Source organism: Pelodiscus sinensis, chromosome 18 (genome assembly GCF_052426305.1).
Source record: "Pelodiscus sinensis isolate ZL-2025 chromosome 18, ASM5242630v1, whole genome shotgun sequence".
Classification (NCBI taxonomy): domain Eukaryota; kingdom Metazoa; phylum Chordata; order Testudines; family Trionychidae; genus Pelodiscus; species Pelodiscus sinensis.
The window spans coordinates 35,435,120-35,458,432 of NC_143069.1; the positions used below are offsets into that span (position 1 = coordinate 35,435,120).

The following is a 23,313-nucleotide window of genomic DNA, read 5'->3' on the forward strand; positions in this document are numbered from 1 at the left end:
GTGAACGGGCCGGGATCCCGGGCCAGAGTGGTGTGTGCTCCCCACGTCAGGCCTCGGCTCCTGGGCCTGCTGCACGGCTGTCTCCCCGAGCTCCCTGGCTGGGCTGTCCAGCAGACACTGCCAGTGACCTGAGAAGTGCCCGAGCGCCTCGGCTGGCCGTACTGGGTTCGGCATAGACTGGGCCCAGCCTGCTCCCAAGGCAGAACAAGAGCTGTGGCTGGTGGGGCTATTGCATGCAGAGAAACCCCAAGGCCTGGCAAGCAGGCAGTGCAGGCCGGGACGTGGAAAGGGGTCCCATGATGGGGAGAAGGGCTGCCCGTAGGAAGGACTTGAAGCCCTCCCGTTTGGGTGGGGGGTGTGACGTAGTGGGGGGGGCTGTCTCTTTCTGCAATTGGCTGTTTGTCTTATGGGTGCTATGTGATCCTACTGTCCTGTAGTGACGCGCTGTGTGCGTGCGCCTCAGTTTCCCAGGCCCTGCAGCACTAGCTGCATGGGGGGGCGGCTGGGTGTGAGTCACTGGGGAAGTATGGTCAGTCTCTCCTGTCCAGTAGCACCGTGGGCCTGGAAGGAGGAGGCAGGGCTGCCTGGGGCGAGTGAGCAGTGGCTGTGGGGGGAGGCTGTGAGGAGGGGTGAAGCCGCCTGCTCTCGGTGCCTGTGCTCACGTCGCTCCTGTACGACACCGTGTCCCTGGGAACCGTAACCCTCCTGTCCCACCGGCCGCCTGCGCGGCGCGACTGCCTGCGGACGGGGGCAGGGTCGGGGACCCCCACGCGCCGTCACACTGGGCAGAAGGGGCCACGGCTGGGAGCCATCCCAGCTTGGCTGCCCTTTGGGGTAGCAGTTTGCCCAGGTGAGCTGAGGCAAGTGCTGGCAGATGCCATGGGCGACTGGTGCTCCGGGCCGGCCTGCCCCAGGGAGCTGGCTGGGCTGGATTTGCTCTGGAGAGGAACAGGGGAGCACTGGTGCGTCAGTGGAATTGGGGGGGGAGTCCCCCCTCCCGAGGGACTGGCTGCAGGCTGGGGCAGACACCAGGAGATGCCAGAAACACTCAGGTGAAGCTGCCTGCTAAACCAGAGTTGAGGGCAGGGCAGGCCTGCCTGCCCGCCGTGCTGGGCCTGGCCTGGCCTCCCTCTGTGGCTTTTCCCCAGGTGGTGCGGAAGAGCGACGCCGACAGGGCCACGGTGATCGGAGCTGGGGTGACGCTGCACGAGGCCCTGGCTGCTGCTGACGAGCTTGCCAAGCAAGGTAACCCGGCGGCGGGGGAGCTGAGCTCGCTCCCCTGCCTCTCCTCCTCTGACCCTCTGTCCCTTCCAGGCACCCGCATCCGTGTCATCGACCCCTTCACCTTCACCATCAAGCCCTTGGATGCAGCCACCATAATCGCTAGTGCCCGAGCTACTGGTGGGCGCATCGTCACTGTGGAGGATCATTCCAGAGAGGGTAAGGGGCAGGCTGCTAGACACTGCCTGGGGGCTGGGGACTGAGCAGGGAAGTTCACTCCTCAGAGGCCTGCCTTGTGTAGCCAGAGGAGGGTGAACTGACCAAGGGCTGACTTCCAGCTGCTGGAGGGAGGGTTTCGAGGGAAGCCAGGACTGGAAGGGATCTCCTGAGTGGCAGAGCTGGAAGAGAGCCCTGGGTGAGGTGGGCGACTGCACCGGGAGCCATGTGGCTCACTCCTCCTCTCTCTCTAGTGGGATTGGGGGAGCGGTGGCCGCAGCAGTGTCCGGGGACCCTGGCGTGGTGCTCCAGAGCCTGGCTGTCTCAGCGGTGCCGCGGAGTGGCAAGCCAGCTGAGCTCCTGGACTCTTTGGGATCAGTGCCAAGAGCATCATAGCCGCCGGGAAGAGCACCTTTGCTAACTAGTGCTCCGGCCACGCCGGGGGGCAGGCGAGCCAGCCGCCTTCTGGCCCTGCACCCCTACCTACTGCCCCGCTCTGTCCTCTCCCTGTAACCAGCGGTGCCTGGCCCTGACCCCAGCCCAGAGGGCTGCTCCTCTGGCCGGCGCACGGGCTGCATCTAACACTTTTCCGCAAAGGCGCGTCTAGATCGGCAGGATGCTTTTGCGCAAAGCGCCCGTGGCCGCTCTAGACGCGGTTTTGCGCAAGAAAGGCCTGGTCGCCATGTTAGCCATCGGGGCTTTTTTGCGCAAAACGGTTCTTCCCTGTCTGCACAGGCCTCTCGAGCAAGTGTCCCTGCGCAGGCGGCTCTCTCCGAGCGGCAGCAGGACAGCGTTGCGTGAGCAGCACTCCTTTGGACATTACGGAGTCAGGGCTCTTGCGCAAACTCAGGTGGCCAGTGTAGACAGCTGGCAAGTTTTTGTGCAAAATCTTGCCAGTCTAGATGCAGCCGCTCCCTCCCAGGGCTGAGCAACTCGCAGCCACTCCTGCTAACCACGAATAGCTTCTCAGGCTGTGGCAGTCACTGTTCCCATTAGCCCCCAGGGCCGGGGCACCCCTCTGGCCCCAGGGTAAATAATGGGGGAGCCATGCTCTGCGGTAGGGACCAATCTGTGCCAGTATTACCTGAAGACGGGGCGGTGCAGGCTCACCTGGCGAGCTGCCTCCCGGGCGCGGGGAAGGAGGCAGCAGTAACTCAGCAGTGCAGGGCTGCAGCTGGAACTGCTACACCCCTGGGCCCATCCACGCCCCTGGCCTGAGCAAGCCCCACTTGCTGCTCCCAGCTGGCACTGCCACACCCCTGGGCCCATCCACGCCCCTGGTCTGACCAAGCCCCGCTTGCTGCTCCCAGCTGGCACTGCCACACTCCTGGCCCCATCCACGCCCCTGGCCTGAGCAAGCCCCGCTTGCTGCTCCCAGCTGGCACTGCCACACTCCTGGGCCCATCCACACCCCTGGCCTGACCAAGCCCCTCTTGCTGCTCCCAGCTGGCACTGCTACACCCCTGGGCCCATCCACGCCCCTGGTCTGACCAAGCCCCGCTTGCTGCTCCCAGCTGGCACTGCCACACTCCTGGGCCCATCCACACCCCTGGCCTGACCAAGCCCCTCTTGCTGCTCCCAGCTGGCACTGCTACACCCCTGGGCCCATCCACACCCCTGGCCTGACCAAGCCCCGCTTGCTGCTCCCAGCTGGCACTGCCACACTCCTGGCCCATCCACGCCCCTGGTCTGACCAAGCCCCGCTTGCTGCTCCCAGCTGGCACTGCCACACTCCTGGCCCATCCACGCCCCTGGTCTGACCAAGCCCCGCTTGCTGCTCCCAGCTGGCACTGCCACACTCCTGGCCCATCCACGCCCCTGGTCTGACCAAGCCCCGCTTGCTGCTCCCAGCTGGCACTGCCACACTCCTGGCCCATCCACACCCCTGGTCTGACCAAGCCCCGCTTGCTGCTCCCAGCTGGCACTGCCACACCCCTGGGCCCATCCACGCCCCTGGCCTGACCAAGCCCCGCTTGCTGCTCCCAGCTGGCACTGCCACACTCCTGGCCCATCCACGCCCCTGGCCTGACCAAGCCCCGCTTGCTGCTCCCACCTGGCACTGCCACACTCCTGGCCCATCCACACCCCTGGCCTGACCAAGCCCCGCTTGCTGCTCCCACCTGGCACTGCCACACTCCTGGCCCATCCACACCCCTGGCCTGAGCAAGCCCCGCTTGCTGCTCCCAGCTGGCACTGCCACACTCCTGGCCCATCCACGCCCCTGGTCTGACCAAGCCCCGCTTGCTGCTCCCAGCTGGCACTGCCACACTCCTGGCCCATCCACGCCCCTGGTCTGACCAAGCCCCGCTTGCTGCTCCCAGCTGGCACTGCCACACTCCTGGCCCATCCACACCCCTGGTCTGACCAAGCCCCGCTTGCTGCTCCCAGCTGGCACTGCCACACCCCTGGGCCCATCCACGCCCCTGGCCTGACCAAGCCCCGCTTGCTGCTCCCAGCTGGCACTGCCACACTCCTGGCCCATCCACGCCCCTGGCCTGACCAAGCCCCGCTTGCTGCTCCCACCTGGCACTGCCACACTCCTGGCCCATCCACACCCCTGGCCTGACCAAGCCCCGCTTGCTGCTCCCAGCTGGCACTGCCACACCCCTGGGCCCATCCACGCCCCTGGCCTGACCAAGCCCCGCTTGCTGCTCCCAGCTGGCACTGCCACACTCCTGGCCCATCCACGCCCCTGGCCTGACCAAGCCCCTCTTGCTGCTCCCAGCTGGCACTGCCACACTCCTGGCCCCATCCACGCCCCTGGCCTGACCAAGCCCCGCTTGCTGCTCCCAGCTGGTACTGCCACACCCCTGGCCCATCCACGCCCCTGGCCTGACCAAGCCCCTCTTGCTGCTCCCAGCTGGCACTGCCACACTCCTGGCCCCATCCACGCCCCTGGCCTGACCAAGCCCCGCTTGCTGCTCCCAGCTGGCACTGCCACACTCCTGGCCCCATCCACGCCCCTGGCCTGACCAAGCCCCTCTTGCTGCTCCCAGCTGGCACTGCCACACTCCTGGCCCATCCACACCCCTGGCCTGACCAAGCCCCTCTTGCTGCTCCCAGCTGGCACTGCCACACTCCTGGCCCCATCCACACTCCTGGCCTGACCAAGCCCCTCTTGCTGCTCCCAGCTGGCACTGCCACACCCCTGGGCCCATCCACACTCCTGGCCTGACCAAGCCCCGCTTGCTGCTCCCAGCTGGCACTGCCACACTCCTGGCCCATCCACGCCCCTGGCCTGACCAAGCCCCTCTTGCTGCTCCCAGCTGGCACTGCCACACTCCTGGCCCCATCCACGCCCCTGGCCTGACCAAGCCCCTCTTGCTGCTCCCAGCTGGCACTGCCACACTCCTGGCCCATCCACGCCCCTGGCCTGACCAAGCCCCGCTTGCTGCTCCCAGCTGGCACTGCCACACCCCTGGGCCCATCCACACCCCTGGCCTGACCAAGCCCCGCTTGCTGCTCCCAGCTGGCACTGCCACACCCCTGGGCCCATCCACGCCCCTGGCCTGACCAAGCCCCTCTTGCTGCTCCCAGCTGGCACTGCCACACTCCTGGCCCATCCACGCCCCTGGTCTGACCAAGCCCCGCTTGCTGCTCCCAGCTGGCACTGCCACACTCCTGGCCCCATCCACGCCCCTGGCCTGACCAAGCCCCTCTTGCTGCTCCCAGCTGGCACTGCCACACTCCTGGCCCATCCACGCCCCTGGTCTGACCAAGCCCCGCTTGCTGCTCCCAGCTGGCACTGCCACACTCCTGGCCCCATCCACGCCCCTGGCCTGACCAAGCCCCGCTTGCTGCTCCCAGCTGGCACTGCCACACTCCTGGCCCCATCCACACTCCTGGCCTGACCAAGCCCCGCTTGCTGCTCCCAGCTGGCACTGCCACACTCCTGGCCCATCCACGCCCCTGGCCTGACCAAGCCCCGCTTGCTGCTCCCAGCTGGCACTGCCACACTCCTGGCCCATCCACACTCCTGGCCTGACCAAGCCCCGCTTGCTGCTCCCAGCTGGCACTGCCACACCCCTGGCCCATCCACACCCCTGGTCTGACCAAGCCCCGCTTGCTGCTCCCAGCTGGCACTGCCACACCCCTGGGCCCATCCACACCCCTGGCCTGACCAAGCCCCGCTTGCTGCTCCCAGCTGGCACTGCCACACTCCTGGCCCATCCACACCCCTGGTCTGACCAAGCCCCGCTTGCTGCTCCCAGCTGGCACTGCCACACTCCTGGCCCATCCACACCCCTGGCCTGACCAAGCCCCGCTTGCTGCTCCCAGCTGGCACTGCCACACTCCTGGCCCCATCCACGCCCCTGGCCTGACCAAGCCCCTCTTGCTGCTCCCAGCTGGCACTGCCACACTCCTGGCCCATCCACGCCCCTGGCCTGACCAAGCCCCGCTTGCTGCTCCCAGCTGGTATTTACCTGGGCTCCCTAAAGAAACAGTGCTGGCCTGGTGCGAGTAGGAGGGGGGAGGGCAGGGGCTGGGCCGGGCTGCTGCCTGGCAGCTCGTGGGGGGGTCACTTCCCCGCCCAGCATGGGGGCAGCAATAGATCGGTTGGCCCAGAGCAGGGTGGGCGCCCATTGCCCAAAGGTGCACATCACGCCTGGCCCCTTTGGTCAGCCCCGCCCCCAGGGCCCCGCACGTCTCTGCCCCCTCGGGACCCTCACACGCACCCCTCATGCCTGGTGCCCGCCCTCCCCCCGAGCCCTCCCATGTAGGGTTGCCAGGTGTCTGGCTTGGAACCAGCCAGTCGGCTGTTTGAGCTTTCTGGCTGGGAAACAAATTGAGAAAAACGAGGCCAGTTTCTTAGTAGCAGGGGCATCGGGGCCGGGGCTGCCTGGCTGGCTTCCACGGCAGGAGGCACGTGGCACGGGCATGGCCACCAGCCAGGGAGAGCGCGGGAGGGCGTGAGGTCCCCCGCCCCCTGCACCCCAAAATGGCACGAAGAGACTCCCCCAGCCAGTAGCATAGAGGTTGCTTATTGCTCCCCCAGGATACAGCCCAGCACAGATGTCACCAGGCTACAGGGCAGGCCTAGGATGCCTCAGCCCCCTTGATATGGGGGGGTCTTGGCTTCTAAACCCCCCAGCCTGTGCTGAGCCTGCTTCCTCCATCATCCCAGACAGAAACTAGCTCCCCCTCCTCCAGCCCTGCCCCCGGCCGGGCAGCATCCCCCTTCCTTTGTCCCTCTCCAGGGGGGCGGCTGGTCCGGGTTGAGAGGTCCCTTTGCATAACGACCCATCCCTGTCCTGCTGGGCGTGGTACCGGCGGCAGCCAGTGGGGTACCACAGCCCCATAGAAACCAGCAAGTTCCCCCCACTACGGCACAGGGGGCACCCCTGGGGCCAGACTCACCAGTGCGCCCTGCTGGGACCGTGTGGGACGGGCAGCGCCCCGGGGTCAGCGTGCGCCTGGGTCAGCCCCGCTGCCTGCCTGTCAGCCCCCCCCGGCCTGTTCCCCCTGCTCCCCTTCCCCGTCAGCCCCCCCCGGCCTGTTCCCCCTGCTCCCCTTCCCCGTCAGCCCCCCCGCCTGTTCCCCCTGCTCCCCTTCTCCGTCAGCCCCCCCGCCTGTTCCCCCTGCTTCCCCCCGCCTGTTCCCCCTGCTTCCCCCCGTCAGCCCCCCCGCCTGTTCCCCCTGCTCCCCTTCTCCGTCAGCCCCCCCGCCTGTTCCCCCTGCTTCCCCCCGTCAGCCCCCCCGCCTGTTCCCCCTGCTCCCCTTCCCCATCAGCCCCCCCGCCTGTTCCCCCTGCTTCCCCCCGTCAGCCCCCCCGCCTGTTCCCCCTGCTCCCCTTCTCCGTCAGCCCCCCCGCCTGTTCCCCCTGCTCCCCTTCCCCATCAGCCCCCCCGCCTGTTCCCCCTGCTTCCCCCCGTCAGCCCCCCCGCCTGTTCCCCCTGCTCCCCTTCCCCATCAGCCCCCCCGCCTGTTCCCCCTGCTTCCCCCCGTCAGCCCCCCCGCCTGTTCCCCCTGCTCCCCTTCCCCGTCAGCCCCCCCGCCTGTTCCCCCTGCTTCCCCCCGTCAGCCCCCCCGCCTGTTCCCCCTGCTCCCCTTCTCCGTCAGCCCCCCCGCCTGTTCCCCCTGCTTCCCCCCCGTCAGCCCCCCCGCCTGTTCCCCCTGCTCCCCTTCTCCGTCAGCCCCCCCGCCTGTTCCCCCTGCTTCCCCCCGTCAGCCCCCCCGCCTGTTCCCCCTGCTCCCCTTCCCCGTCAGCCCCCCCGCCTGTTCCCCCTGCTTCCCCCCGTCAGCCCCCCCGCCTGTTCCCCCTGCTCCCCTTCCCCGTCAGCCCCCCCGCCTGTTCCCCCTGCTTCCCCCCCGTCAGCCCCCCCCGCCTATTCCCCCTGCTCCCCTTCTCCGTCAGCCCCCCCGCCTGTTCCCCCTGCTTCCCCCCGTCAGCCCCCCCGCCTGTTCCCCCTGCTCCCCTTCCCCATCAGCCCCCCCGCCTGTTCCCCCTGCTTCCCCCCGTCAGCCCCCCCGCCTGTTCCCCCTGCTCCCCTTCTCCGTCAGCCCCCCCGCCTGTTCCCCCTGCTTCCCCCCGTCAGCCCCCCCGCCTGTTCCCCCTGCTCCCCTTCCCCGTCAGCCCCCCCGCCTGTTCCCCCTGCTTCCCCCCGTCAGCCCCCCCGCCTGTTCCCCCTGCTTCCCCCCGTCAGCCCCCCTGCCTGTTCCCCCTGCTCCCCTTCCCCGTCAGCCCCCCCGCCTGTTCCCCCTGCTTCCCCCCGTCAGCCCCCCCGCCTGTTCCCCCTGCTTCCCCCCGTCAGCCCCCCCGCCTGTTCCCCCTGCTCCCCTTCCCCGTCAGCTCCCCCGCCTGTTCCCCCTGCTTCCCCCCGTCAGCCCCCCCGCCTGTTCCCCCTGCTCCCCTTCTCCGTCAGCCCCCCCGCCTGTTCCCCCTGCTTCCCCCCGTCAGCCCCTCCGCCTGTTCCCCCTGCTCCCCTTCCCCGTCAGCCCCCCCGCCTGTTTCCCCTGCTTCCCCCGTCAGCCCCGCCGCCTGTTCCCCTGCTCCCCCTCCCCATCAGCCCCCCCGCCTGTTCCCCCCTGCTCCCCCTCCCCATCAGCCCCCCGCCTCTTCCCCCTGCTCCCCCTCCCCATCAGCCCCCCGCCTGTTCGCCCTGCTTCCCCCCCCCCGTCAGCTTCCCCCCACCAGCCCGTTCCCCCTGCTCCCCCCCATCAACCTCCCTCGCTGGCCTGTTCCCCCTGCTCCCCCTCCCCATCAGCCCCCCCGCCTGTTCCCCCAGCTCCCCTTCCCCATCAGCCCCCCCGCCTGTTCCCCCTGCTCCCCTTCCCCATCAGCCCCCCGCCTGTTCCCCCTGCTTCCCCCCGTCAGCCCCCCCGCCTGTTTCCCCTGCTCCCCTTCTCCGTCAGCCCCCCCGCCTGTTCCCCCTGCTTCCCTCCGTCAGCCCCCCCGCCTGTTCCCCCTGCTCCCCCCGTCAGCCTCCCCCACCAGTCTGTTCCCCCTGCTCCCCCGTCAGCCCCCCGCCTGTTCCCCCTGCTCCCCTTCCCCGTCAGCACCCCCGTCTGTTCCCCCTGCTCCCCCCCGTCAGCCTCCCCCCACCAGTCTGTTCCCCCTGCTCCCCCCGTCAGCCCCCCGCCTGTTCCCCCTGCTCCCCTTCCCCGTCAGCCCCCCCACCTGTTCCCCCTGCTTCCCCCCGTCAGCCCCCCCGCCTGTTCCCCCTGCTCCCCTTCTCCGTCAGTCCCCCCGCCTGTTCCCCCTGCTTCCCCCCCGTCAGCCCCCCCGCCTGTTCCCCCTGCTCCCCTTCTCCGTCAGTCCCCCCGCCTGTTCCCCCTGCTTCCCCCCGTCAGCCCCCCCGCCTGTTCCCCCTGCTCCCCTTCTCCGTCAGCCCCCCGCCTGTTCCCCCTGCTTCCCCCCGTCAGCCCCCCCGCCTGTTCCCCCTGCTCCCCTTCCCCGTCAGCCCCCCCGCCTGTTCCCCCTGCTTCCCCCCGTCAGCCCCCCCGCCTGTTCCCCCTGCTCCCCTTCCCCGTCAGCCCCCCCGCCTGTTCCCCCTGCTTCCCCCCGTCTGCCCCCCCGCCTGTTCCCCCTGCTCCCCTTCTCCGTTAGCCCCCCGCCTGTTCCCCCTGCTTCCCCCCGTCAGCCCCCCCGCCTGTTCCCCCTGCTCCCCTTCTCCGTCAGCCGCCCCGCCTGTTCCCCCTGCTTCCCCCCCCGTCAGCCCCCCGCCTGTTCCCCCTGCTCCCCTTCCCCGTCAGCCCCCCCGCCTGTTTCCCCTGCTTCCCCCCGTCAGCCCTGCCGCCTGTTCCCCTGCTCCCCCTCCCCATCAGCCCCCCCGCCTGTTCCCCCCTGCTCCCCCTCCCCATCAGCCCCCCGCCTCTTCCCCCTGCTCCCCCTCCCCATCAGCCCCCCGCCTGTTCGCCCTGCTTCCCCCCCCCGTCAGCCTCCCCCACCAGCCCGTTCCCCCTGCTCCCCCCCAGCCCGTTCCCCCTGCTCCCCCCCATCAACCTCCCCCGCTGGCCTGTTCCCCCTGCTCCCCCTCCCCATCAGCCCCCCCGCCTGTTCCCCCCTGCTCGCCCTCCACATCAGCCCCCCCGCCTGTTCCCCCAGCTCCCCTTCCCCGTCAGCCCCCCCGCCTGTTCCCCCTGCTCCCCTTCCCCATCAGCCCCCCCGCCTGTTCCCCCTGCTCCCCGTCAGGCCTCCCGCCTGTTCCCCCTGCTCCCCTTCCCCATCAGCCCCCCCGCCTGTTCCCCCTGCTCCCCTTCCCCATCAGCCCCCCGCCTGTTCCCCCTGCTCCCCCCCCCCTGTCAGCCCCACCGCCTGTTCCCCCTGCTCCCCCCGTCAGCCCCCCTCCGCCGGCCTGTTCCCCCTGCTCCCCCCGCCTGTTCCCCCTGCTCCCCGCCGTCAGCCGCGCCGCCTGTTCCCCCCGCTCCCCCTCCACGTCAGCCCCCCCGCCTGTTCCCCCTGCTCCCCCGTCAGCCCCCCCGCCTGTTCCCCCTGCTCCCCTTCCCCATCAGCCCCCCCGCCTGTTCCCCCTGCTCCCCCGTCAGCACCCCCGCCTGTTCCCCCTGCTCCCCCCCGTCAGCCTCCCCCCACCAGTCTGTTCCCCCTGCTCCCCTTCCCCGTCAGCCCCCCCGCCTGTTCCCCCTGCTCCCCCTCCCCGTCAGCCCCCCTGCCTGTTCCCCTGCTCCCCCCCTGCTCCCCCCCGTCAGGCCCCTCCGCCGGCCTGTTCCCCCTGCTCCCCCCCGCCTGTTCCCCCTGCTCCCCTTCCCCATCAGCCCCCCCGCCTGTTCCCCCTGCTCCCCCCCGTCAGCCTCCCCCCACCAGTCTGTTCCCCCTGCTCCCCCCGTCAGCCCCCCGCCTGTTCCCCCTGCTCCCCTTCCCCGTCAGCCCCCCCGCCTGTTCCCCCTGCTCCCCTTCCCCGTCAGCCCCCCGCCTGTTCCCCCTGCTCCCCTTCCCCGTCAGCCCCCCCGCCTGTTCCCCTGCTCCCCCTCCCCGTCAGCCCCCCCCGCCTGTTCCCCCTGCTCCCCTTCCCCGTCAGCCCCCCCGCCTGTTCCCCCTGCTCCCCTTCCCCGTCAGCCCCCCCGCCTGTTCCCCTGCTCCCCCTCCCCGTCAGCCCCCCCGCCTGTTCCCCCTGCTCCCCCTCCCCGTCAGCCCCCCCGCCTGTTCCCCTGCTCCCCCTCCCCGTCAGCCCCCCCCGCCTGTTCCCCCTGCTCCCCCTCCCCGTCAGCCCCCCGCCTGTTCCCCTGCTCCCCCTCCCCGTCAGCCCCCCCGCCTGTTCCCCCTGCTCCCCGTCAGCCCCCCCGCCTGTTCCCCTGCTCCCCTTCCCCGTCAGCTCCCCCGCCTGTTCCCCCTGCTTCCCCCCCGTCAGCCCCCCCGCCTGTTCCCCCTGCTCCCCTTCTCCGTCAGCCCCCCCGCCTGTTCCCCCTGCTTCCCCCCGTCAGCCCCCCCGCCTGTTCCCCCTGCTCCCCTTCCCCGTCAGCCCCCCCGCCTGTTTCCCCTGCTTCCCCCCGTCAGCCCCGCCGCCTGTTCCCCTGCTCCCCCTCCCCATCAGCCCCCCCGCCTGTTCCCCCCTGCTCCCCCTCCCCATCAGCCCCCCGCCTCTTCCCCCTGCTCCCCCTCCCCATCAGCCCCCCCGCCTGTTCGCCCTGCTTCCCCCCCCGTCAGCTTCCCCCCACCAGCCCGTTCCCCCTGCTCCCCCCCATCAACCTCCCTCGCTGGCCTGTTCCCCCTGCTCCCCCTCCCCATCAGCCCCCCCGCCTGTTCCCCCAGCTCCCCTTCCCCATCAGCCCCCCCTGCCTGTTCCCCCTGCTCCCCTTCCCCATCAGCCCCCCGCCTGTTCCCCCTGCTTCCCCCCGTCAGCCCCCCCGCCTGTTTCCCCTGCTCCCCTTCTCCGTCAGCCCCCCCGCCTGTTCCCCCTGCTTCCCCCCGTCAGCCCCCCCGCCTGTTCCCCCTGCTCCCCCCCGTCAGCCTCCCCCACCAGTCTGTTCCCCCTGCTCCCCCGTCAGCCCCCCGCCTGTTCCCCCTGCTCCCCTTCCCCGTCAGCACCCCCGTCTGTTCCCCCTGCTCCCCCCCGTCAGCCTCCCCCCACCAGTCTGTTCCCCCTGCTCCCCCCGTCAGCCCCCCGCCTGTTCCCCCTGCTCCCCTTCCCCGTCAGCCCCCCCACCTGTTCCCCCTGCTTCCCCCCCGTCAGCCCCCCCGCCTGTTCCCCCTGCTCCCCTTCTCCGTCAGTCCCCCCGCCTGTTCCCCCTGCTTCCCCCCGTCAGCCCCCCCGCCTGTTCCCCCTGCTCCCCTTCTCCGTCAGTCCCCCCGCCTGTTCCCCCTGCTTCCCCCCGTCAGCCCCCCCGCCTGTTCCCCCTGCTCCCCTTCTCCGTCAGCCCCCCGCCTGTTCCCCCTGCTTCCCCCCGTCAGCCCCCCCGCCTGTTCCCCCTGCTCCCCTTCCCCGTCAGCCCCCCCGCCTGTTCCCCCTGCTTCCCCCCGTCAGCCCCCCCGCCTGTTCCCCCTGCTCCCCTTCCCCGTCAGCCCCCCCGCCTGTTCCCCCTGCTTCCCCCCGTCAGCCCCCCCGCCTGTTCCCCCTGCTCCCCTTCCCCGTCAGCCCCCCCGCCTGTTCCCCCTGCTTCCCCCCGTCTGCCCCCCCGCCTGTTCCCCCTGCTCCCCTTCTCCGTTAGCCCCCCGCCTGTTCCCCCTGCTTCCCCCCGTCAGCCCCCCCGCCTGTTCCCCCTGCTCCCCTTCTCCGTCAGCCGCCCCGCCTGTTCCCCCTGCTTCCCCCCCCGTCAGCCCCCCGCCTGTTCCCCCTGCTCCCCTTCCCCGTCAGCCCCCCCGCCTGTTTCCCCTGCTTCCCCCCGTCAGCCCTGCCGCCTGTTCCCCTGCTCCCCCTCCCCATCAGCCCCCCCGCCTGTTCCCCCCTGCTCCCCCTCCCCATCAGCCCCCCGCCTCTTCCCCCCTGCTCCCCCTCCCCATCAGCCCCCCCGCCTGTTCGCCCTGCTTCCCCCCCCCGTCAGCCTCCCCCCACCAGCCCGTTCCCCCTGCTCCCCCCCAGCCCATTCCCCCTGCTGCCCCCCCATCAACCTCCCCCGCTGGCCTGTTCCCCCTGCTCCCCCTCCCCATCAGCCCCCCCGCCTGTTCCCCCCTGCTCGCCCTCCACATCAGCCCCCCCGCCTGTTCCCCCAGCTCCCCTTCCCCGTCAGCCCCCCCGCCTGTTCCCCCTGCTCCCCTTCCCCATCAGCCCCCCCGCCTGTTCCCCCTGCTCCCCGTCAGGCCTCCCGCCTGTTCCCCCTGCTCCCCTTCCCCATCAGCCCCCCCGCCTGTTCCCCCTGCTCCCCTTCCCCATCAGCCCCCCGCCTGTTCCCCCTGCTCCCCCCCCTGTCAGCCCCACCGCCTGTTCCCCCTGCTCCCCCCGTCAGCCCCTCCGCCGGCCTGTTCCCCCTGCTCCCCCCGCCTGTTCCCCCTGCTCCCCGCCGTCAGCCGCGCCGCCTGTTCCCCCCGCTCCCCCTCCACGTCAGCCCCCCCGCCTGTTCCCCCTGCTCCCCCGTCAGCCCCCCCGCCTGTTCCCCCTGCTCCCCCGTCAGCCCCCCCGCCTGTTCCCCCTGCTCCCCTTCCCCATCAGCCCCCCCGCCTGTTCCCCCTGCTCCCCCCGTCAGCACCCCCGCCTGTTCCCCCTGCTCCCCCCCGTCAGCCTCCCCCCACCAGTCTGTTCCCCCTGCTCCCCTTCCCCGTCAGCCCCCCCGCCTGTTCCCCCTGCTCCCCCTCCCCGTCAGCCCCCCTGCCTGTTCCCCTGCTCCCCCCCGTCAGCCCCCCCTGCTCCCCCCCGTCAGGCCCCCCGCCGGCCTGTTCCCCCTGCTCCCCCCCGCCTGTTCCCCCTGCTCCCCTTCCCCATCAGCCCCCCCGCCTGTTCCCCCTGCTCCCCCCCGTCAGCCTCCCCCCACCAGTCTGTTCCCCCTGCTCCCCCCGTCAGCCCCCCGCCTGTTCCCCCTGCTCCCCTTCCCCGTCAGCCCCCCCGCCTGTTCCCCTGCTCCCCCTCCCCGTCAGCCCCCCCGCCTGTTCCCCCTGCTCCCCTTCCCCGTCAGCCCCCCCGCCTGTTCCCCCTGCTCCCCTTCCCCGTCAGCCCCCCCGCCTGTTCCCCTGCTCCCCCTCCCCGTCAGCCCCCCCGCCTGTTCCCCCTGCTCCCCCTCCCCGTCAGCCCCCCCGCCTGTTCCCCTGCTCCCCCTCCCCGTCAGCCCCCCCGCCTGTTCCCCCTGCTCCCCCTCCCCGTCAGCCCCCCGCCTGTTCCCCTGCTCCCCCTCCCCGTCAGCCCCCCCGCCTGTTCCCCCTGCTCCCCGTCAGCCCCCCCGCCTGTTCCCCTGCTCCCCCTCCCCGTCAGCCCCCCCGCCTGTTCCCCCTGCTTCCCCCCGTCAGCCCCCCCGCCTGTTCCCCCTGCTCCCCTTCTCCGTCAGCCCCCCCGCCTGTTCCCCCTGCTTCCCCCCGTCAGCCCCCCCGCCTGTTCCCCCTGCTCCCCCCCGTCAGCCCCCCCGCCTGTTCCCCTGCTCCCCCCCCGTCAGCCCCCCCGCCTGTTCCCCCTGCTCCCCCTCCCCGTCAGCCCCCCCGCCTGTTCCCCCTGCTCCCCCTCCCCGTCAGCCCCCCCGCCTGTTCCCCCTGCTCCCCCTCCCCGTCAGCCCCCCCGCCTGTTCCCCTGCTCCCCCTCCCCGTCAGCCCCCCCGCCTGTTCCCCCTGCTCCCCTGCTCCCCCTCCCCGTCAGCCCCCCCGCCTGTTCCCCCTGCTCCCCCTCCCCGTCAGCCCCCCCGCCTGTTCCCCCTGCTCCCCCTCCCCGTCAGCCCCCCCGCCTGTTCCCCCTGCTCCCCCTCCCCGTCAGCCCCCCCCGCCTGTTCCCCCTGCTCCCCCTCCCCGTCAGCCCCCCCGCCTGTTCCCCCTGCTCCCCCTCCCCGTCAGCCCCCCCGCCTGTTCCCCTGCTCCCCCTCAGCCCCCCGCCTGTTCCCCTGCTCCCCCTCCCCGTCAGCCCCCCCGCCTGTTCCCCCTGCTCCCCCTCCCCGTCAGCCCCCCCGCCTGTTCCCCCTGCTTCCCCCCGTCAGCCCCCCCCGCCTGTTCCCCCTGCTCCCCCTCCCCGTCAGCCCCCCCGCCTGTTCCCCCTGCTCCCCCTCCCCGTCAGCCCCCCCGCCTGTTCCCCCTGCTCCCCCTCCCCGTCAGCCCCCCCGCCTGTTCCCCCTGCTTCCCCCCGTCAGCCCCCCCCCGCCTGTTCCCCCTGGTCCCCCTCCCCGTCAGCCCCCCCGCCTGTTCCCCCCGCTCCCCCCCGTCAGCGCCCCTCCCCCGGCCTCCAATCAGAGGAGGAGGAGGTGCTGTCGAAGGCGGCCGAGCACGTGACACGCACCGCGCGGGGCGTGGCCACTCAGCAGGTCGGCGGAGAGGAAGCGCAGCCACCAATCGGAGAGCGGAAGGGGCAGCAGGAGGCCCCGCTCTGCCAATCGGACCGGAGGGCGGGGCCTACGCTAGGCGGCGCGCGAGGAATTTCAAACGGGGCGGGGCCGCAACTGGCGCTGGCGGCGGGGACAGCAGCGGCGCGCGCGGGGTAAGCGCGAGGGGCCAACCGCCGCGGGGGGCCGTTGCTTTCTCCCCGCGCGCGGCTGGCCACGCCCCCAAGCCCTCCTCCGAGCTCCTCCCCTCCCGCCTCTGGCCCCGCCCCACCTCTTGCTTCTTTGCCTCAGGCCCCCTCCTCTTCCCCCTCTGAGCCCCGCCCCTGGCCCTAAGCCCCGCCCCTTCCCCTCTGGCCCCGCCCCACCTCCTGCTTCTTTGCCTCAGGCCCCCTCCTCTTCCCCCTCTGAGCCCCGCCCCTGTCCCTAAGCCCCGCCCCTTCTCCTCTGGCCCTGCCCCACCTCCTGCTTCTTTGCCTCAGGCCCCCTCCTCTTCCCCCTCTGAGCCCCGCCCCTGTCCCTAAGCCCCGCCCCTTCCCCTCTGGCCCCGCCCCACCTCCTGCTTCTTTGCCTCAGGCCCCCTCCTCTTCCCCCTCTGAGCCCCGCCCCTGTCCCTAAGCCCCGCCCCTTCTCCTCTGGCCCTGCCCCACCTCCTGCTTCTTTGCCTCAGGCCCCCTCCTCTTCCCCCTCTGAGCCCCGCCCCTGTCCCTAAGCCCCGCCCCTTCTCCTCTGGCCCCGCCCCACCTCCTGCTTCTTTGCCTCAGGCCCCCTCCTCTTCCCCCTCTGAGCCCCGCCCCTGTCCCTAAGCCCCGCCCCTTCTCCTCTGGCCCCGCCCCACCTCCTGCTTCTTTGCCTCAGGCCCCCTTCTCTTCCCCCTCTGAGCCCCGCCCCTGTCCCTAAGCCCCGCCCCTTCTCCTCTGGCCCTGCCCCACCTCCTGCTTCTTTGCCTCAGGCCCCCTCCTCTTCCCCCTCTGAGCCCCGCCCCTGTCCCTAAGCCCCGCCCCTTCTCCTCTGGCCCCGCCCCACCTCCTGCTTCTTTGCCTCAGGCCCCCTCCTCTTCCCCCTCTGAGCCCCGCCCCTGGCCCCCTGAGTCCTGCTCCTTCCCCTGCAAGCCCCCCCACTGTCTGGGGTGCTAGGGCTGCTCCTGCCCACAGGCTGCCCGGTGCTGCCATGGAGCCCAGCCCCGCGCCGGGGGCCCTGGCGGAGCTGCAGGCGCAGGTGGGGCGCCTGGCGGCTGAGCTGCAGGAGGCGACGCAGGAGAAGGTCCAGGCTGCCCAGTACGGGCTGGCGGTGCTGGAGGAGAACAGGGAGCTCAGGCAGCGCTGCGGGCACCTGGAGGGGCAGCTGGACGGGCTGAGGACGGAGCTGACCCAGACGAAGGAGGTAAGGGGGGGCCTGAGAACAGGGTCATCCTGAGCACTGCTGCGGGAGTGCCTGCCCCAGTGCCCTGCGTGCCCCCAGATGGGGGTCGTCCCGGGCACTGCCAGGGGCCCCCGCGCGCCCTGCCCCAGTGCCCTGCGTGCCCCCAGATGGGGGTCGTCCCGGCCACTGGCAGGGCCACCACACACCCTGCCCCAGAGCCCTGCGTGCCCCCAGATGGGGGTCGTCCCGGGCACTGGCAGGGCCACCACACACCCTGCCCCAGTGCCCTGCGTGCCCCCAGATGGGGGTCGTCCCGGGCACTGGCAGGGGCCCCCCGCGCGCCCTGCCCCAGTGCCCTGCGTGCCCCCAGATGGGGGTCGTCCCGGGCACTGCCAGGGGCCCCCGCGCGCCCTGCCCCAGTGCCCTGCGTGCCCCCAGATGGGGGTCGTCCCGGGCACTGCCAGGGGCCCCCGCGCGCCCTGCCCCAGTGCCCTGCGTGCCCCCAGATGGGGGTCTTCCCGGGCACTGCCAGGGGCCCCCGCGCGCCCTGCCCCAGTGCCCTGCGTGCCCCCAGATGGGGGTCGTCCCGGGCACTGGCAGGGGGCCCCCGCGCGCCCTGCCCCAGTGCCCTGCGTGCCCCCAGATGGGGGTCGTCCCGGGCACTGGCAGGGGCCCCCGCGCACCCTGCCCCAGTGCCCTGCGTGCCCCCAGATGGGGGTCGTCCCGGGCACTGGCAGGGGGCCCCCGCGCGCCCTGCCCCAGTGCCCTGCGTGCCCCCAGATGGGGGTCGTCCCGGGCACTGCCAGGGGGCCCCCGCGCGCCCTGCCCCAGTGCCCTGCGTGCCCCCAGATGGGGGTCGTCCCGGGCACTGCCAGGGGCCCCCGCGCGCCCTGCCCCAGTGCCCTGCGTGCCCCCAGATGGGGGTCTTCCCGGGCACTGCCAGGGGCCCCCGCGCGCCCTGCCCCAGTGCCCTGCGTGCCCCCAGATGGGGGTCGTCCCGGGCACTGGCAGGGGCCCCCGCGCGCCCTGCCCCAGTGCCCTGCGTGCCCCCAGATGGGGGTCGTCCCGGGCACTGGCAGGGGCCCCCCGCGCACCCTGCCCCAGTGCCCTGCGTGCCCCCAGATGGGGGTCGTCCCGGGCACTGCCAGGGGGCCCCCGCGCGCCCTGCCCCAGTGCCCTGCGTGCCCCCAGATGGGGGTCGTCCCGGGCACTGCCAGGGGGCCCCCGCGCGCCCTGCCCCAGTGCCCTGCGTGCCCCCAGATGGGGGTCGTCCCGGGCACTGCCAGGGGCCCCCGCGCGCCCTGCCCCAGTGCCCTGCGTGCCCCCAGATGGGGGTCGTCCCGGGCACTGCCAGGGGGCCCCGCGCGCCCTGCCCCAGTGCCCTGCGTGCCCCCAGATGGGGGTCGTCCCGGGCACTGCCAGGGGCCCCCGCGCGCCCTGCCCCAGTGCCCTGCGTGCCCCCAGATGGGGGTCGTCCCGGGCACTGCCAGGGGCCCCCGCGCGCCCTGCCCCTGTGCCCTGCGTGCCCCCAGATGGGGGTCGTCCCGGGCACTGGCAGGGCCACCACACACCCTGCCCCAGAGCCCTGCGTGCCCCCAGATGGGGGTCGTCCCGTGCACTGCCAGGGGCCCCCGCGCGCCCTGCCCCAGTGCCCTGTGTGCCCCCAGATGGGGGTCGTCCCGGGCACTGCCAGGGGCCCCCGCGCGCCCTGCCCCAGTGCCCTGCGTGCCCCCAGATGGGGGTCGTCCCGGGCACTGCCAGGGGCCCCCCGCGCGCCCTGCCCCAGTGCCCTGCGTGCCCCCAGATGGGGGTCGTCCCGGGCACTGCCAGGGGGCCCCCGCGCGCCCTGCCCCAGTGCCCTGCGTGCCCCCAGATGGGGGTCGTCCCGGGCACTGCCAGGGGGCCCCGCGCGCCCTGCCCCAGTGCCCTGCGTGCCCCCAGATGGGGGTCGTCCCGGGCACTGCCAGGGGCCCCCGCGCGCCCTGCCCCAGTGCCCTGCGTGCCCCCAGATGGGGGTCGTCCCGGGCACTGGCAGGGGGCCCCCGCGCGCCCTGCCCCAGTGCCCTGCGTGCCCCCAGATGGGGGTCGTCCCGGGCACTGCCAGGGGCCCCCGCGCACCCTGCCCCAGTGCCCTGCGTGCCCCCAGATGGGGGTCGTCCCGGGCACTGGCAGGGGGCCCCCGCACGCCCTGCCCCAGTGCCCTGCGTGCCCCCAGATGGGGGTCGTCCCGGGCACTGGCAGGGGGCCCCCGCGCGCCCTGCCCCAGTGCCCTGCGTGCCCCCAGATGGGGGTCGTCCCGGGCACTGGCAGGGCCCCCGCGCACCCTGCCCCAGTGCCCTGCGTGCCCCCAGATGGGGGTCGTCCCGGGCACTGCCAGGGGGCCCCCGCGCACCCTGCCCCAGTGCCCTGCGTGCCCCCAGATGGGGGTCGTCCCGGGCACTGGCAGGGCCCCCGCGCGCCCTGCCCCAGTGCCCTGCGTGCCCCCAGATGGGGGTCGTCCCGGGCACTGCCAGGGGCCCCCCGCGCCCTGCCCCAGTGCCCTGCGTGCCCCCAGATGGGGGTCGTCCCGGGCACTGCCCGGGGGCCCCCGCGCGCCCTGCCCCAGTGCCCTGCGTGCCCCCAGATGGGGGTCGCCCCGGGCACTGCCAGGGGGCCCCCGCGCACCCTGCCCCAGTGCCCTGCGTGCCCCCAGATGGGGGTCGTCCCGGGCACTGCCAGGGGGCCCCCGCGCGCCCTGCCCCAGTGCCCTGCGTGCCCCCAGATGGGGGTCGTCCCGGGCACTGGCAGGGGCCCCCGCGCGCCCTGCCCCAGTGCCCTGCGTGCCCCCAGATGGGGGTCGTCCCGGGCACTGCCAGGGGCCCCCGCGCGCCCTGCCCCAGTGCCCTGCGTGCCCCCAGATGGGGGTCGTCCCGGGCTCTGGCAGGGGGCCCCCGCGCGCCCTGCCCCAGTGCCCTGCGTGCCCCCAGATGGGGGTCGTCCCGGGCACTGCCAGGGGGCCCCCGCGCGCCCTGCCCCAGTGCCCTGCGTGCCCCCAGATGGGGGTCGTCCCGGGCACTGCCAGGGGCCCCCCGCGCGCCCTGCCCCAGTGCCCTGCGTGCCCCCAGATGGGGGTCGTCCCGGGCACTGCCAGGGGCCCCCCGCGCGCCCTGCCCCAGTGCCCTGCGTGCCCCCAGATGGGGGTCGTCCCGGGCACTGCCAGGGGCCCCCGCGCGCCCTGCCCCAGTGCCCTGCGTGCCCCCAGATGGGGGTCGTCCCGGGCACTGCCAGGGGGCCCCCGCGCGCCCTGCCCCAGTGCCCTGCGTGCCCCCAGATGGGGGTCGTCCCGGGCACTGCCAGGGGGCCCCCGCGCGCCCTGCCCCAGTGCCCTGCGTGCCCCCAGATGGGGGTCGTCCCGGGCACTGCCAGGGGCCCCCGCGCGCCCTGCCCCAGTGCCCTGCGTGCCCCCAGATGGGGGTCGTCCCGGGCACTGCCAGGGGGCCCCCGCGCGCCCTGCCCCAGTGCCCTGCGTGCCCCCAGATGGGGGTCGTCCCGGGCACTGCCAGGGGGCCCCCGCGCGCCCTGCCCCAGTGCCCTGCGTGCCCCCAGATGGGGGTCGTCCCGGGCACTGCCAGGGGGCCCCCGCGCGCCCTGCCCCAGTGCCCTGCGTGCCCCCAGATGGGGGTCGTCCCGGGCACTGGCAGGGGGCCCCCGCGCGCCCTGCCCCAGTGCCCTGCGTGCCCCCAGATGGGGGTCGTCCCGGGCACTGCCAGGGGGCCCCCGCGCGCCCTGCCCCAGTGCCCTGCGTGCCCCCAGATGGGGGTCGTCCCGGGCACTGCCAGGGGGCCCCCGCGCGCCCTGCCCCAGTGCCCTGCGTGCCCCCAGATGGGGGTCGTCCCGGGCACTGCCAGGGGGCCCCCGCGCGCCCTGCCCCAGTGCCCTGCGTGCCCCCAGATGGGGGTCGTCCCGGGCACTGCCAGGGGCCCCCCGCGCGCCCTGCCCCAGTGCCCTGCGTGCCCCCAGATGGGGGTCGTCCCGGGCACTGGCCGGGGGCCCCCGCGCGCCCTGCCCCAGTGCCCTGCGTGCCCCCAGATGGGGGTCGTCCCGGGCACTGCCAGGGGCCCCCGCGCGCCCTGCCCCAGTGCCCTGCGTGCCCCCAGATGGGGGTCGTCCCGGGCACTGCCAGGGGCCCCCGCGCGCCCTGCCCCAGTGCCCTGCGTGCCCCCAGATGGGGGTCGTCCCGGGCACTGGCAGGGGCCCCCGCGCGCCCTGCCCCAGTGCCCTGCGTGCCCCCAGATGGGGGTCGTCCCGGGCACTGCCAGGGGCCCCCACGCGCCCTGCCCCAGTGCCCTGCGTGCCCCCAGATGGGGGTCGTCCCGGGCACTGCCAGGGGCCCCCGCGCGCCCTGCCCCAGTGCCCTGCGTGCCCCCAGATGGGGGTCGTCCCGGGCACTGGCAGAGCCCCCACACCCCCTGCCCCAGTGCCCTGCGTGCCCCCAGATGGGGGTCGTCCCGGGCACTGGCAGGGGGCCCCCGCGCGCCCTGCCCCAGTGCCCTGCGTGCCCCCAGATGGGGGTCGTCCCGGGCACTGGCAGGGCCCCCGCGCACCCTGCCCCAGTGCCCTGCGTGCCCCCAGATGGGGGTCGTCCCGGGCACTGGCAGGGCCCCCGCGCGCCCTGCCCCAGTGCCCTGCGTGCCCCCAGATGGGGGTCGTCCCGGGCACTGCCAGGGGCCCCCGCGCGCCCTGCCCCAGTGCCCTGCGTGCCCCCAGATGGGGGTCGTCCCGGGCACTGCCAGGGGGCCCCCCCGCGCCCTGCCCCAGTGCCCTGCGTGCCCCCAGATGGGGGTCGTCCCGGGCACTGCCAGGGGCCCCCCGCGCGCCCTGCCCCAGTGCCCTGCGTGCCCCCAGATGGGGGTCGTCCCGGGCCCTGCCAGGGGGCCCCCGCGCGCCCTGCCCCAGTGCCCTGCGTGCCCCCAGATGGGGGTCGTCCCGGGCACTGCCAGGGCCCCCGCGCGCCCTGCCCCAGTGCCCTGCGTGCCCCCAGATGGGGGTCGTCCCGGGCACTGCCAGGGGCCCCCGCGCGCCCTGCCCCAGTGCCCTGCGCATGGGCCCATTGTGCTTGGCATTGTGCAGTGTGGCTGAGAGCCCCTCCCAGCCCTCTCTGCCCTCTGGCTGGCAGGCCCTGGCCGAGTGCCACAGCAGCCACAAGCGGGCAGCCGTGGCCGGGGAGAGCCGTGAGGAAAGTCTGGTGCGTGAGGCCACGGCTAAGGAGGCCCAGCTGGTGGCCCGTCTTGAGGAGCAGCAGGGGGAGCTGAGGCAGCTACGGTGCCAGCTGAGCAACACAAGCGCTGAGAGCGAGAGGCTGAGTGCCGCCCTGCAGGACCTGCGCCAGGTGAGTGCCCCGTGCTCCCTCCTGGCCCCTGGCCACCCTGCACCAGCTGGATCTGGCCTGGCCCCTTAGGGTCCCTCCGTCCCCCCTTCCTGGCCCCTGGCCCCTCTGCACCAGCTGGATCTGGCCTGGCCCCTTAGGGTCCCTCCGTCCCCCCTTCCTGGCCCCTGGCCCCTCTGCACCAGCTGGATCTGGCCTGGCCCCTTAGGGTCCCTCCGTCCCCCCTTCCTGGCCCCTGGCCACCCTGCACCAGCTGGATCTGGCCTGGCCCCTTAGGGTCCCTCCGTCCCCCCTTCCTGGCCCCTGGCCCCTCTGCACCAGCTGGATCTGGCCTGGCCCCTTAGGGTCCCTCCGTCCCCCCTTCCTGGCCCCTGGCCCCTCTGCACCAGCTGGATCTGGCCTGGCCCCTTAGGGTCCCTCCGTCCCCCCTTCCTGGACCCTGGCCACCCTGCACCAGCTGGATCTGGCCTGGCCCCTTAGGGTCCCTCCGTCCCCCCTTCCTGGCCCCTGGCCACCCTGCACCAGCTGGATCTGGCCTGGCCCCTTAGGGTCCCTCCGTCCCCCCTTCCTGGCCCCTGGCCCCTCTGCACCAGCTGGATCTGGCCTGGCCCCTTAGGGTCCCTCCGTCCCCCCTTCCTGGCTCCTGGCCCCTCTGCACCAGCTGGATCTGGCCTGGCCCCTTAGGGTCCCTCCGTCCCCCCTTCCTGGCCCCTGGCCACCCTGCACCAGCTGGATCTGGCCTGGCCCCTTAGGGTCCCTCCGTCCCCCTTTCCTGGCCCCTGGCCCCTCTGCACCAGCTGGATCTGGCCGGGCCCCTTAGGGTCCCTCCGTCCCCCCTTCCTGGCCCCTGGCCCCTCTGCACCAGCTGGATCTGGCCTGGCCCCTTAGGGTCCCTCCGTCCCCCCTTCCTGGCCCCTGGCCACCCTGCACCAGCTGGATCTGGCCTGGCCCCTTAGGGTCCCTCCGTCCCCCCTTCCTGGCCCCTGGCCCCTCTGCACCAGCTGGATCTGGCCTGGCCCCTTAGGGTCCCTCCGTCCCCCCTTCCTGGCCCCGGCCCCTCTGCACCAGCTGGATCTGGCCTGGCCCCTTAGGGTCCCTCCGTCCCCCCTTCCTGGCCCCTGGCCCCTCTGCACCAGCTGGATCTGGCCGGGCCCCTTAGGGTCCCTCCGTCCCCCCTTCCTGGCCCCTGGCCACCCTGCACCAGCTGGATCTGGCCTGGCCCCTTAGGGTCCCTCCGTCCCCCCTTCCTGGCCCCTGGCCACCCTGCACCAGCTGGATCTGGCCTGGCCCCTTAGGGTCCCTCCGTCCCCCCT

General features: G+C 73.8%; 1 protein-coding gene across 1 annotated transcript in view; it reads left to right on the forward strand.

Annotated features, from left to right (window-relative positions):
• The window catches only part of LOC142824331 (protein bicaudal D homolog 2-like), a 44,928-nt gene that overhangs the window by 1,337 nt on the left and 20,278 nt on the right, over positions 1-23,313 (forward strand). Inside the window, exons 2-6 of the mRNA XM_089770462.1 lie at positions 1,149-1,245; positions 1,315-1,440; positions 15,188-15,431; positions 16,428-16,656; positions 21,791-22,003. Of these exons, the coding sequence (XP_089626588.1) occupies positions 1,149-1,245; positions 1,315-1,440; positions 15,188-15,431; positions 16,428-16,656; positions 21,791-22,003 (909 nt within the window). The remainder of the gene's footprint in view (positions 1-1,148; positions 1,246-1,314; positions 1,441-15,187; positions 15,432-16,427; positions 16,657-21,790; positions 22,004-23,313) is intronic.